Consider the following 14,908-nt stretch of genomic DNA (forward strand, 5'->3'; position numbering starts at 1 on the left):
TGTTAAAGCTCACAAACGCCTGGTTAACGATTTTCTAACGGCAGACACCGTGTTTACAATGGATACAGACCGATTAACTGAGCCCAAAGCGCAAGATCTATCAGAAAACTCCTCTAGGTCGATGCAACGAGACGACTAGACACGTGCGTCTAAAGGCATTTTACAATTGAAGGACGCCCCTCGTGGGCCCTTTAACCTTAACACTAAACTCCTGCTTGATATCCTCGTCCCCAGGTTTCCAAACCGTAACCCCAACCCCCTCTAATCCTAACCCCCTTACCCTCTAACTCTCCCCCCTCAAAAAAACAAAAAACATAAAAAAGCAAACAAAACGAAAAAAAAACTTGCTTCCCTCCTCACTTTTAGCTCTAGGATGCAACACCTTTTTGCCGCCCTCCGCTAGAAGGGAGTAGGGAGTAACGAAAGCTTGACATCAAAGTAGCGTTTCGTATGAGATTTGTTTGCCAAAATTTGAGCGTTTTTAAAAAAGCCAAGACTTCGTCAGAGGGGTTTCTTCTTTTCTCCTAAAGCTATCGATCGATTAAAAAGCTCAAAGCAAAGAAATTCAAAACAAAATACAAAAACGGGAAGTTTTAGTTTCTGCACCACAAGCCAAGCACTAGTTCAAACTGGAGATAATAAAAGGAAATCGAATGATCTCACTTCTCAAACCACTGAGCTGCCATTGGTCGGCAGTCTCTTGTTTGGAGACCATTGAGCTGCCATTGGTTGGCTGTTTAATCGTTGCGATTGGTCGGCAGTTTTATCGTTGGAGACCATTGAGAGATATAAAAGGAATTTTTTTTTTGAGCACAACATTAAACGTTAAATCGTTAGATGTTGTTATAAAGGCACCATTAGAATGCGATGTCCTCAAATATTTTCCTCGATATTTTAATAAGTAAACAAAAACAAAACTAAGTCTTGCAACTGGCGAAAACTTTCAATAAGCAAACAAAGCAACAACTTTCCTTTCGAGTTTTTTACATTTTAAACAAAAGACAAACAAAGAAAAAAAAAAAACAAACAAAAACAAAAACAAAAACAAAAAAACAAAACAAAAACAAAACAGAAAAGGGAGAATGAGTGAGTCGACTGATTTCGCTCAACTGTCTTAAACGAGAAGTCATAAACGTTTGCTTGTGCCAGCAAGTTGCAAATTAAGTTGTAAATGAACTGCACCGCAAAAGCTTAACCACAGTTTATTAAGCATATTAAGCCTTTGCTGACATGTTAAGACATTTTAAGCCTTTGCTATTATCATGAGGCTTTTGCTCCACGAGCCAAAAAAGTACGCTAGAGTTGACAAACTGCATCGCGGTCGAAAAGTGTAATTACGCCAACACTTTTATCCGTTTTAAGCATTTCGTTTTCGCACGAACAACAATTAAAGCAGCTCGTTGAGCTTAACGACGTTCGTATTTTTTTTCGAAGCCAAAACTTCGGCTATAAGTAGAATGAAGAGGCACTTCGAAAAACAACAAAGCTGTTCGCAGTCGATAGCAACGAGCGACAACATCTCTGCGAGTCTGGCATCAAGGTAAACAGTTTTTTTTTACATTTTCATTTGTAAGTGCCACTTTTGTGTACATTATGTATTCAAAAATTTCTTGCTGACGCTAGATTTTTCGTTTTCAATGAACAACAGTTGCAACCTCTAGTCGTTTGCTAAAACAGCTTGCTAGGACAACCAAATCAATCATATGTTGTGAAAATTTCTTTTTGTTCAACTGACTAAGGAAGATCGAGCGAACGCTTTTTTTTTTATAACTTGTTTGTATCATATTGCTATTAAGAAAACAGCGTTGTGTATACTAAACGTGACATAATTGGCAATTATCCGTAACTAAAAATAAGATAGAAATTACAAACTTGATACCATATTTTAATTACTCTAACAAAACTAGACGTCATCGCGTGAGAAAATAAATGTTCATAACACATAACCTATTTTTTTGTTTTTTTTTTCTTCTCTTTTTTCCTTTTAATCTCTTTTCTTTCGTCCAAAAAGCGTTTTGATTTTTGCCTCGCCACAAGCGATGAAATCGATAAAAAAACCTGCTCGGACATTCTCAATTCTCAACAACAAAAGCAATCAAAGTTCTAGCTCTCGAGCACGTGCGCCGACAGGTTGATGAAACCGTTCAAATATGCTCGATCGCTAGAATTTAAAGAAAGAAACAAGCCAGAAACAAACCAAAATAAAAAAAACAAAAACAAAAATGGACATCTTTAGAACGCTTAAATTTTATAAAATATTTTCCTCTGCGTTTTTAACCAGCTAAACTGTCGTAAAGTTTTTTCGGTGCAGTTCATTTAAAAAACTTAGTTTTCAACTTTTAAACGTTTTAGACTTCTCGTTTAAGGCAGTCGAAAGAAATGAGTCGACTCACTCTCTCTCTCCCTATTCGGTTTTGTTTTTGTTTATTTGTTTTTGTTTTTTCTTCGTTTGCCTTCGTTTGCCTTTGTTTGCTTTTGGAAAAGTTGTCGCCATGCGAGACTTAGTTTTTTTTTTTTTTTGCTCAAATTGAGCACAAGTGAGTTTCTAGTCTTGAAAGTGTGCAAAGTGTGGGCCAATCTGGTGGCTGGAGTGATGACACGTGAATGCTGGAAATTCCAGACTTTGAGCGGATTCAGCTAGCATAGAAAGAAAATGTAGCATTCACGTGGGTCTCTCCTAAGCGTGCCATTGGTCGGTCTGCTGTCCTTAAGTACCCCCCTCCCCCCCCTCAACGTCACGTTTGCTCAACTTTCTCGGTCTTTGGCGCCCAGAGAAAGCTTGAGGAAGGATAAAAAATGGCGAGGTTTCGGTACTGCGTTTTCTGTTTTTCTTATTTGTTTTTGTTTGTTTGCTTGTTTGTTTGTTTGTTTGTTTGTTAATTTTTTTAATTTTTTTTTTTTTGTTTGTTTGTTTCGTTCGTTTGTTTGTTTGTTTGTTTCGTTTGCTTCGTTTGTTTTGTGATGTTTTGTTTTCCCTTCTTGATGGCACAAAACAGAAGCAAACAAGACTTTCGGTTATATTCGGTTATATTCGGTTCAATAAAAGTTTGTTGGTTTCTGCACAACAACAACAACAACCACAACAACAAAAGTCCCTCTGTCCCTCAAAAGCAGTTTCTCCTCTGTCCTAAAGAAGAGCCTCTTTGTAATCGATCTTGTCTGAATGCAGCTCTCCTTTTGCCTACAGGTTTTTATTCCAACCCTTTTGTTGTTGTTAGTGCCATGTTGTTGTTATTGTTATACTCTGTAAAAGCAGTTGTTGCTGTTGTACTTGTTTGTTGTTTCTAAAGACACTGTTGTTGCTGCTGTTAGCGCTGTTAGTAATCACCCACTTGGCTTGTATTTTTGTTTCTTGTTTTTGTTTTTTGTTTTATTTATAAACACTCTCTGAGTAAGTGATGCTGTTGCTGTTGTTGTTGTTACAGTTGCAATGAGTGTTTGTTAATGTTCCCCCACTTGGCTTGTACTTTTGTTTTCTGTTTTGTTTTGTTTTTTTTTTGTTTTTGTTTTTTTTTTCTCAACACTCTCTGAGTAAGTGATGCTGTTGCTGTAGTCGTTGTTATAGTTGCAATGAGTGTTTGTTAATGTTCACCAACTTGGCTTGTTTATAATCTATTTTATTTTATCAACACTCTCTGAGTCAGTGATGGTGTTGCTGTTGCTGTTGTCGTTATTATGCTTGCAATGGGAGTTGTTACTGTTCACCCACTTTGCTTGTTTTGTTTTTATTTCTTTATTTTATCAACACCCTTTGAGCCAGTGATGCTGTTGCTGTTGTTGTTGTTATAGTTGCAATGAGTGTTGTTAATGTTCACCCACTTTGCTTGTGTTTTTGTTTTTGTTTATCAACACCCTTTGTGTCAGTGATGCTGTTGCTGTTGTTCTTATTACAGTTGCAATGAGTGTTTGTTAATGTTCACCAACTTGGCTTGTTTATAATCTATTTTGTTTTATCAACACTCTCTGAGTCAGTGATGCTGATGCTGTTGTTGTTATTGTGCTTGCAATAAGTGTTGCTAATGTTCACCCACTTTGCTTGTTTTGTTTGTGCTTTTGTTTTTGTTTATCAACACCCTTTGAGTCACTGATGCTGTTGCTGTTGGTGTTATTATAGTTGCAATGAGTGTTAATGTTCACCCACTTTGCTTGCTTTATTTGTTTGTTGCTTTTTTTTTTATCAACACCCTGCGAGTTAGTGATGCTGTTGCTGCTTTTGTCATTTTACTTGTATTTATAGTTGTTACTGTTCAGCCACTTTGCTTGTTTTTTAATCTGTTTTATTTTATCACCACTCTCTGAGTCAGTGATGATGTTGCTGATGCTGTTGTTGTTATTTTACTTGCAATGATAGCTGTTACTGTTCAGCCACTTTGCTTGTTTTGTTTGTTTGTTTGTTTGTTTTTTTTATCAATATCCTCTGAGTAAGTGATGCTGTTGCTGTTGTTGTTGTTATAGTTGCAATGAGTGTTTGTTAATGTTCCCCCCCTTGGCTTGTACTTCTGTTTTCTGTTTTGTTTTGTTTTTGTTTTTTTTGTTGTTTTTTTTCTCAACACTCTCTGAGTAAGTGATGCTGTTGCTGTAGTCGTTGTTATAGTTGCAATGAGTGTTTGTTAATGTTCACAAACTTGGCATGTTTATAATCTATTTTATTTTATCAACACTCTCTGAGTCAGTGATGCTGATGCTGTTGTTGTTATTATGCTTGCAATAAGTGTTGTTAATGTTCACCCACTCTGCTTGTTTTGTTTGTGCCTTTGTTTTTGTTTATCAACACCCTTTGAGTCACTGATGCTGTTGCTGTTGGTGTTATTATAGTTGCAATGAGTGTTAATGTTCACCCACTTTGCTTGCTTTATTTGTTTGTTGCTTTTTTTTTTATCAACACCCTGCGAGTTAGTGATGCTGTTGCTGCTTTTGTCATTTTACTTGTATTTATAGTTGTTACTGTTTAGCCACTTTGCTTGTTTTTTAATCTGTTTTATTTTATCACCACTCTCTGAGTCAGTGATGATGTTGCTGATGCTGTTGTTGTTATTTTACTTGCAATGATAGCTGTTACTGTTCAGCCACTTTGCTTGTTTTTTTTTTGTTTTTGTTTTGTTTGTTTGTTTGTTTGTTTTTTTATATATCCTCTGAGTTAGTGATGCTGTTGTTGTTATTATGCTTTCAATGAGAGCTGTTACTGTTCACCCACTTTGTTTGTTTATAATCTGTTTTATTTTATCAACACTCTCTGAGTCAGTGATGCTGATGCTGATGCTGTTGTTGTTATTATGCTTGCAGTGAGAGTTGTTACTGTTCACCCACTTTGCTTGCTTATTGTCTATTTTATTTTGTCAACACTCTCTGAGTCAGTGATGCTGATGCTGATGCTGTTGTTGTTATTATGCTTGCAATGAGAGTTGTTACTGTTCACCCAATTTGCTTGTTTTGTTTTTTTATTTGTTTTTTTGTTTGTTTTTGTTTTGCTTGTTTTTTTTTATCAATACCCTCTGAGTCAGTGATGCTGTTGCTGTTGTTGTTGTTGTTGTTATAGTTGCAATGAGTGTTTGTTAATGTTCCCCCACTTGGCTTGTACTTTTGTTTTCTTTTTTGTTATGTCAACACTCTCTGAGTCAGTGATGCTGATGCTGTTGTTATTATGCTTGCAATGAGAGTTGTTACTGTTGTAGTTATGTCTGTCATTTGTCCTTGTTAGCAAGTTCTATTTGCCCTCTCTTGCCTTTTTTCAACACAGTTTCTTTCTTTGAGTCATATGGTTGCGAGATCCTCTCAAACTCCATCTCTTTATTTATTTGTTTCTTTTTTTTTTTTTTTTTTCTCATTCTCCTTCTCATAATAGCAATCACTGCTGCCACCATGCATGTAATGCTAGTTGCTCTCATTCTTTTTCATTTGCTAGTGGAAACTTTGTTTCTTCTTGTTGCTCTCTTTTCTTTCTTTTTTCTCTTTTGCAGAGGATTCGAAAAAACACAGCTCTTCCCTGCAGTTGTAAACATTCCAGGATTCCAGGATGCAGGCAGAAGAAAAACACTCTCACTAACTGTCTTCTTTTTTTTAGCATAAACCGTTGCAAACAAACACCTGAACATGTCTTCTTCACAAGAAAACAACACTGTTGTTGCCCCTTCTCCGAACTCTAAAGCGAAAAAAAAGAAAAGAAGGCAGTCACAAGAACAGAGAGACTTAAAGCTCAAAAACAAAGTCAGGGCCGCATTAGTTGCAGCGTGTGGCTCCGTAAACAGGGTTGTACCTTTCTATGGTACCAAGAAGAGGTACGCTGTTAGCTGTCCGATGCCTTTGTGCAAACATTCCTCCACAAGCATTAAAAGACACTTGACTAAAAAAGATCATTCTTGGACTTTGGATGAAGCTTCCATCTTTTACTCTGCAATGGTCAGGAAGTTTCAGCATGCTCGTCTCGAACGCAAGTCCGGCTGTCCAAAACCTTACCCCTGTTTGCAATGTTGGAAGTATTACGACCGACTGGACATACACTTGAAAGAGACTCATTTCTACGATTCCAAGACGATCAAACAAAAGATTGCAGAGGCAAAGCGATACGACAACGACAAGCTCTATGTCCCTCAATTTATTCGACCTGCCTTCTTTGGTATTAAGCCAGTAGCTGAACAAGCGTCTGCATCAGGCTCTGCATCCTCTGCTCCTGGGCCTTCCTCCTCTTTTTCTTCTCCGGTTCTTTCCTCTGATCCTCTTTTAAGCTTGCCCTCATCAGTTGCTGGTTCGTCCGAGGCTCCTTCTGCAAACCACTGCACCTCTGTAGAAAACAAAGAGCTGAACACCGAATCCGTCCTAGACTCTGATTTTAATTCCTTAAAGCACTTGGTTTCCAACTCCTCCGTCTTGACAGAAGATAAGAGACTCTTGTTTCAGCTGGACAAAGATGCTTTTCACTTTTATTACCAGTCAGCAGATGAGCTCTTCAGAGATTTTGAAAAGTGGCTTGTGGTAGCCAACAACAACACTTTGTCACAAGCAAAGATCTACAAAAATGCAGTTGTTGAAATATTGACATGTTGTGACAGCACGCTGACGCTGCACCCGAACGCTCTCACCAATTCCAACGTTTTGGAGGATAGATACTTTTCCATGCACTTTAAAAACATTCAGCTCAATTCCAAGCTGAGTGAACTTGACCAAACAAAAGCCATGTCTTGTCACACGTTGTACAACCGCCTTGTCTACCTTTGTCTCCTGTTTCGTTTCAGTGAAGCCAGGAATGTCTATTTCGGACTTTCTCATGAGGCCATCCGACGTTTGCGCTGCAAGGTGGAGGAGTTACAAAAAGTGCTGAGGCCCTTTCGTTCTTTGAGGAGGAGCCTTGTGAAAAGCAAAAAATGCATCAACATCATCAATGTCAGTTTGCTGAACGAATATGGCAAGTCTGCATACGTAAGACAGTTAGTGGAATCGATTAGAAAGCCGTCTCTTACACCGACTAGAGACAATGCTGTGTCTCTACGAAACCATCTTCTGCTCTCTGTCACTGTAATTAACAGTTTAAGAAAATCTAACATTGCTCTTTTAAACATTAGAGACTACATGGCTGCTGAGAAGAGTGAGTGTGGATATTGCATTGTGCAAGAGCGCTACAAAACAGCATACAAGTACGGAGCCAAAAACATTCTAGTGCCGAACGACTTGAAAGTGTTGATCGATATTTATTTGCTGAGATACAGAGACCTTCTTGTCAACGACTCTCACTACATGGCTGCAGACACCAAGACTGTTTTGGAGTTGAGCGACTGCTACAGGCCCCTTTTTCCATCGATGAGACCCAACAAAGACGAATGTGTGACACTCGGTGCAACTAGAGTGCCTGTTTACCAGATGGGTTCCTCTGCTATCTCCTCTTGCCTGACGTCCTGCTTCAGAAAATGCCAAGTAAACATTCCCATGAAGCGTCTTACTCCCACTTGCATTCGCGGTTCGATAGCCACTTACTTTGCCAACAACAGCAAAGAAGATCGCGAGCGGTTTGCTACACTCTACATGAAGCACAGCAGGAACACAATGGATAGCTTTTATGTGTCCCAGTGGAACGCTGCAGAGGAGTTGCGCTTTGCCCTGGGCATCGGACAGTCCTTCGGAGTCATAGAGTCTTTGACTGTTGAAAAGTCTGAGAGACCACCAAAGAAGGAGAAGGATGTGATGGACTGGCTCCAAACTAATGCAGAGGAGTACGGTTTTCATGAGGTTGAGGACATCTTTGAGGAAGATTTAGACTCCGGTTCTGACTCTGAAGAATGTGCTGCTACTTTCAGCTGTACCACAGTGGTTCCGTTTTCTCCAGCTGTAGAAAACAATGTTCCTTTAGAGGATAGCAACGACCATGCCGTAGATTTCTTGTGTGAACCTACCTCAACTCCTGTTTCGTCTGTTCCATCTGAACAAACAATCGCTGGTCCAGTTCTTGAACTATCCCCTGCTCTTGCACAACTAGTTCCTAACGAACAAGCTGTTTGTATGGATGTAGATCAGACTCTAGCTGTTCCTGTTGGCACAGCTTGTTCTCCTCTTGCATTAACATTATTTCCTGATGAACCGGATTTTATTGAACACCATGCAAAACTTTCTCCAGTTTACTTTAATGAGCAAGTGGTTGCCAAACCTGTTTCTGCTTCTCCTTCTCAGCAAGTCGCTTTCTGTCCTTCAAAAGAGGTCTTTTCTGTTCCTCTGACTCCTAGCCTTGTTGCTTTTCAGCAAACATTGGCCAAACCCAGTTTGTTTCTTTCATCTGATCCAGTTTCAGCTGTTCCTGTCCAACAGGCTGGTACTGTTCTTGCAAAGCAGCTCTCACCTTATGCTGTTCAATCTGTTGGTAGCCTATTTAGCCAAAGTCTTGCCTCTACATCCAGAGGTAAATTCTTTTTGATTTTTGATTTTTGATTTTTATGCAAATCTCAACACGCTTTCAAAAAATGAAAATGCCCAAATCAACTCCTTGCCCTATTGTTATTGTTAGAGCTGTAAAAAAAACAAAACAAAACAAAAAAACAACACAGAAGTGTGTATGTATTTGTTGCAGGACTAATTCTGTGATTGCTTAAATGTTTATACAAGTGAATGATACTAAAACTGATTATGTTTTAGAAGTAAAAGATCCAAGAAGAAAAAAAATCAAGTTGGAAATGCCATCTTTCACTCAAGAACTCATCGGTAATGTAAAACCTAATTTATACAAAGATATATAAACACAAACCTCTTCTTGCACAATTTCAGATGGTTAACTGTTAACAAAAACTAGCCATCATTGCTAAGTGCACTTTTAGAAAGTTGTGTCTACCCGATTTCTAATGATGAAGTTAGAAACATCACCGTTAGAAATCATGCACAGCTTGTTATCATCTCTAACACTTAGAAACTGTTGATGGTTTTTATGAATTAGAAAAATGAACATGGTTTTATTTTATTTCAGGATCAACTCAGCCAAGAACAAAGGAAAACAAAGCAGAAGTTAGCCAATGCCATTTAGGTAATCTTTCAAAAACCAGTTATTGCTATCAGTGCAAACAATAAGGTCAACAAAAAAAAAATAAATAAAAAAACAGAATAAATCTTGTCTTACTTCAGAACCAAATGAATATTTGATTTAATCACTTTGTGTTATGACTTGAGTTTGTAAAATTTTAGATGAAATAGTTGAAGAGCTGAATGCTTGCCCTGGCCACAACGAATGGTTCAACACCAGAAGTTTTCCACGATGTGCAGCTTTGGTGTTGGCATACATCTTGCAAGACGTGTTTACAGATGTAAGCTCAAGTTGCTCGTACAAAGATTACCTTGGCATCTTGGCAAATCATAGCAGTGACAAGCTCATTCATGTCTTGCAAAAGTACTCCTACCAAAGCCATATTAAAGACAAAATTAAAAACATGAAGCTAAAAATTCAAAAAGAGGGTAGTTTAGAAAAGTTTGTTCAATATGGCAATATCGTGAAACCATTTATGTAGTTTAGATAAGTTTGTTCAGTTTGGCAATAAAGATGGGCCTTTTGTGTAGTTTGTTTTATCTATGCTTTTGCAAATATTTTTATCTGTTTCGCTAAAGACATAATAAACAAGAAGTTCTGTTAAACTGTTCTCACATTTCTTATTTAAAGATAGTTCAAACTTTTTTTTATCTTTAAAAAAAAAAAAAAGAAGTCGTTTTGTTATTCTGTGAAAACTTTTAATAGAGTTGCATTTAGAATTACTTCTGATGTTTTTAAGAGTTTGTTAAAAAGCAAAATAATATTTCCTGTGATGTTAAACTGCATAAGTGAAATTTAAAAAAGGAAAACTGCTCCAACCATTTTTCGGAAAAAGAAATCAAAAAGTTCCTTATTTTAAAAGATCTAGACATCCATTTCTTCTTCAGCAAAATAGCGAGGCTTTTTTATGAACTCTTACTCTCTATTTTTTCATATCTTTACACAAAGGATTTTGTTTAGATCAATGTAAACATACATAGAAGTATATTATGTTTTTTTTTTTTTTTTTGTTTTTATGCAGTCTAACTTTTGTTTCACTTCTATTTTATTTTACGTTTATCTTGTATTTTATCATGCCTTATTGGTTTTTGCGTTTTGTGATGTCAAGCTGCGTAAGCTAAACTTAAAAGGGGAAAACTACGCTAACTTTTCTTTGAAAAAATATTCAAGAAGTACCTTAAACGAAAGAGAAAGCACACGAATCTTGCCATCCAATTCTTCTTCTGCAAAGTAGCGAGGCTTTTTATGTACTTTTGCTCTCTAATTTATCTCTATTTACGCAAAGGGTTTTATTTCAATGTAAACACGTATAAAAGAATACTTTGTTAAAAATAATGTTAAAGGAGTTGCGTAAAAAAAAACGTCTGAATAAAGTTTCTTTACAAAAAAAACAACTAAGAAACAAGCGCGCCTAAGAAAAACCAGATCGCGATTCACTAAGTCAAAAAACGAAAGAAACAAAGTTTAAAAGGTCTTTCTAGACAACAAATTCTATTTTTGGCAATGCAGTTTTTGTATTTATGCAACCTAACTTTTGTTTGACTTCTATTTTATTTTACGTTTACCTTGTATTTTATCTTGCCTTTTTGTGTTTTGTGATGTCAAGCTACATAATCTAAACTTAAAAGAAGGAAACTAGGCTAACTTTTCTAGTAGAATATTATGTTGTTGGTTTTGTATGCAGCCTAACTTTAGTTTCATCTATATTTTATTTTGCGTTTATCTTATATTTTATCTTGTCTTTTTGAGTTTTGTATTTTGTGATGTCAAGCTACATAATTTAAACTTAAAAGAAGAAAACTAGGCTAACTTTTCTTTGAAAAATTGTTCAAAAACTACCTTACACCGATAGAGATAGCTCACGAATTTAAAAAGTTGCATCTATTCATCTTCTTCTTCAGCAAAGTAAAGCTTTTTATGCACTTTTACTCTCTAACTTACCTATATTTGCGTAAAGGATTTTATTTAATTCAATTTAAACATAACTAGTAGAATATTATGTTGTTGGTTTTGTATGCAGCCTAACTTTAGTTTCATCTATATTTTATTTTGCGTTTATCTTATATTTTATCTTGTCTTTTTGAGTTTTATATTTTGTGATGTCAAGCTACATAAGCTAAACTTTAAAGAGGAAATTTACGCTAACCTGTCTTTGAAAAACTATTCAAAAACTACCTTTAACAAAGTAGCGAGGCTTTTTATGCGCTTTTACTCTCTAACATACCTATTTTTGCGCAAAGGATTTTATTTAATTCAATTTAAACATGCCTAGTAGATTATTATGTTGTTGGTTTTTTATGCAGCCTAACTTTAGCTACATCTATTTTTCATTTTACGTTTGTCTTATATTTTATTTTATCTTTTTGTGTTCTGTGATGTCAAGCTACATAAGCTAATGTTAAAAGAGGAAAGCTGCGCTAACCTTTCTTTGAAAAACTATTCGAAATCTATTTTTGAGATAATCTAGATTTAAAAGAGGAACACTACGCTAATTTTGCTTTGAAAAAACTCTCGAAAACTAACTTATTCGATAGAGATAGCACACAAATTTAAAAAATTGTATCTACTCATCCACTTCTTCTACAGCAAAGTACTGAGGCTTTTTATGCACTTTTATTCTCTAACATACCTATATTTGCGCAAAGGATTTTATTTAACTCAATGTAAACATACATAGAAGAGTATTGTTACCCGTTTGTTTTATGCAGCCTAACTTTAGTTTCATCTATACATTATATTGCGTTTACCTTATATTTTATCTTGCCTTTGTTAGTTTTGTGTTTTGTTATGTCAAGCTTCATAATCTAATCTTAAAAGGGGAAAACTGCGCTAACTTTTCTTTGAAAAAGTACTCAAAAAGGACCTAAATCGATATAGATAGCTCACAATTTTAAAAAGTTGCATATAGTCATCTTCTTCTTCAGCAAAGTATCGAGGCTTTTTATGGATTTTTACTCTAACTTTCCTATATTTGCGCAAAGGACATTATTTAATTCAACTTAAACATGCCTAGTAGATTATTATGTTGTTGGTTTTTTATGCAGTCTAAACTTTGTTACATCTATATTTTACGATTAACTTATATTTTATCTTGCCTTTTTGAGCTTTGTGTTCTGTGATGTCAAGCTACATAGTCTAAACATAAAAGAGGAAAACTACGCTAAACTTGCTTTGAAAAACTATTCAAAAACTACCTTTAACAAAGTAGCGAGGCTTTTCATGCACTTTTACTCTCTAACATACCTACATTTGCGCAAAGGATTTTATTTAATTCAATTTAAACATGCCTAGTAGATTATTATGTTGTTGGTTTTTTATGCAGCCTAACTTTAGTTTCATCTATATTATGTTTTAGGTTTATCATATATTTTATCTTTTCTTTTTGAGTTTTGAGTTTTGTGATGCCAAGCAACTTAAGCTAAACTTAAAAGTGGAATGCTACGCTAACCTTTCTTTGAAAATCTATTCATAAACTACCCTAGACAAAAGCTAGATTTAAAAGAGGAAAACTACACTATTTTTACTTTGAAAAAACTTTCGAAAACTACCTTAATCGATAGAGATAGCACACGATTTTAAAAAATTGCATATAGTCATCCACTACTTCTGCAGCAAAGTAGCGAGGCTCTTTATGCACTTTTTCTCACTAGTTTGCTTATATTTACGCAAAGGAATTCATTTAATTCAATCCAAACATATATAGAAGATTATTATGTTACGATTTTTTTTTTCTTTTATGCAGCCTAACATTTATTTCACCTACATTTTATTTTACGATTAACTTTTATATTACCTTTCCTTTTAGTGTTTTGTGTTTTGTGATGTCAAGCTACATAAGCCAAACTTTAAAGAGGAAAACTACGCTAAGCTTTCTTTGAAAAACTATTCAAAAACTACCTTAAACAAAGTAGCGAGGCTTTTTATGCACTTTTACTCTCTAACATACCTACATTTGTGCATAGGGTTTTATTAGATTCTAGTAGGTTATTACGTTGTTGTTTTTTTATGCAGTCTAACTTTAGCTTCATCTATATTTTATTTTACGTTTATCTTATATTTTATTTTGTCTTTTTGAATTTTGTGTTTTGTGATGTCAAGCTACATAAGCTAAACTTAAAAGAGGAAAGCTACGCTAACCTTTCTTTGAAAAGCTGTTCAAAAACTACCTTAGACATAATCTAGATTTAAAAGAGAAAGACTACGCTATTTTTGCTTTGAAAAATCTTTCGAAAACTACCTTAATCGATAGAGATAGCACAGGATTTTAAAAAGTTGTATCTAGTCATCCACTTCTTTCACAGCAAAGTAGCGAGGCTTTCTATGCGCTTTTACTCTCTAACATACCTATTTTTGCGCAAAGGATTTTATTTAATTCAATTTAAACATGCCTAGTAGATTATTATGTTGTTGGTTTTTTATGCTGCCTAACTTTAGCTACATCTATTTTTCATTTTACGTTTGTCTTATATTTTATTTTATCTTTTTGTGTTCTGTGATGTCAAGCTACATAAGCTAATGTTAAAAGAGGAAAGCTGCGCTAACCTTTCTTTGAAAAACTATTCGAAATCTATTTTTGAGATAATCTAGATTTAAAAGAGGAACACTACGCTAATTTTGCTTTGAAAAAACTCTCGAAAACTACCTTATTCAATAGAGATAGCACACAAATTTAAAAAATTGTATCTACTCATCCACTTCTTCTTTTTATGGATTTTTACTCTCTTATTTACCCAAATTTGCGCAAAGGACTTTACTTAATTCAACTTAAACATGTCTAGTAGATTATTAAGTTGTTTGTTTTTTATGCAGCCTAACTTTAGTTTCATTTATATTTTATTTTACGTTTATCTGATACTTTATCTTGTCTTTTTGTGTGTTGTTTTGTCAAGCTACATAAGCTAAACTTAAAAGTGGAAAAGTACGCTAACCTTTCTTTGAAAATCTATTCAAAAACTGCCTTAGACATAAGCTAGATTTAAAAGAGGAAGACTACGCTATTTATGCTTTTAAAAAACTTTCGAAAAATACCTTAATCCATTGAGGTAGTGCACGAATTTACAAAGTTGTATCTAGTCATCCACTTCTTCTATAGCAAAGTAGCGAGGCTTTTTATGCACTTTTGCGTTCTAATTTATCTCTGTTTACGCATATGGTTTTTGTTTATTTCTATGTAATGATATACAAAAGAGTATTTTGTTAAAGATTATGCTGCAGGAGCTGCGTAAAAAAACTCTGGCGACCTTTCCTTAAGAAAAAAGCAACTGAAAGACATGTGCGCCTTAGAAAATTCAAATCGCGATTCACCAAATTAAAAGACGAAAAGAACGACCTTTAAAAGCTCTCACTAGACATTTGTGTTTATGATAGGCAATGCAGTTTTTGATTTTATGCAGCCTAACATTTGTTTCATCTATA

At 35.2% G+C, this 14,908-nt stretch overlaps 1 protein-coding gene across 2 annotated transcripts; it reads left to right on the plus strand.

Moving 5' to 3' along the window:
- Positions 1–2,737: 2,737 nt before the first annotated feature.
- LOC149885472 (uncharacterized) lies at positions 2,738–10,020 on the plus strand. 2 transcript variants are annotated; one of them, XM_090093662.1, is made up of 5 exons: positions 2,738–2,810; positions 6,062–8,881; positions 9,115–9,180; positions 9,440–9,496; positions 9,655–10,020. In XM_090093662.1, exons 2-5 carry the CDS (start codon positions 6,091–6,093, stop codon positions 9,972–9,974), a joined length of 3,234 nt encoding a protein of 1,077 aa, XP_089949788.1. In that variant the 5' UTR covers positions 2,738–2,810; positions 6,062–6,090; the 3' UTR covers positions 9,975–10,020. The 2 variants fall into 2 exon arrangements, with proteins under 2 accessions (XP_089949788.1, XP_089949789.1); XM_090093663.1 differs by having other exon boundaries at positions 2,772–8,881.
- Positions 10,021–14,908: the final 4,888 nt, after the last annotated feature.

This window comes from Hydra viridissima, unplaced genomic scaffold, assembly GCF_058129835.1.
Source record: "Hydra viridissima isolate aposymbiotic clone 2 unplaced genomic scaffold, HvirCarnegie_v1 scaffold_7, whole genome shotgun sequence".
NCBI lineage: Eukaryota > Metazoa > Cnidaria > Hydrozoa > Anthoathecata > Hydridae > Hydra > Hydra viridissima.

Coding starts and splice junctions, on each gene's coding strand:
- LOC149885472 (XM_090093662.1), top strand. CDS start 6,091: ATGTCTTCTTCACAAGAAAACAACACTGTTGTTGCCCCTTCTCCGAAC. Junction 8,882..9,114: donor TCTTGCCTCTACATCCAGAG/GTAAATTCTTTT, acceptor ATTATGTTTTAG/AAGTAAAAGATCCAAGAAGA. Junction 9,497..9,654: donor AGTTAGCCAATGCCATTTAG/GTAATCTTTCAA, acceptor GTAAAATTTTAG/ATGAAATAGTTGAAGAGCTG.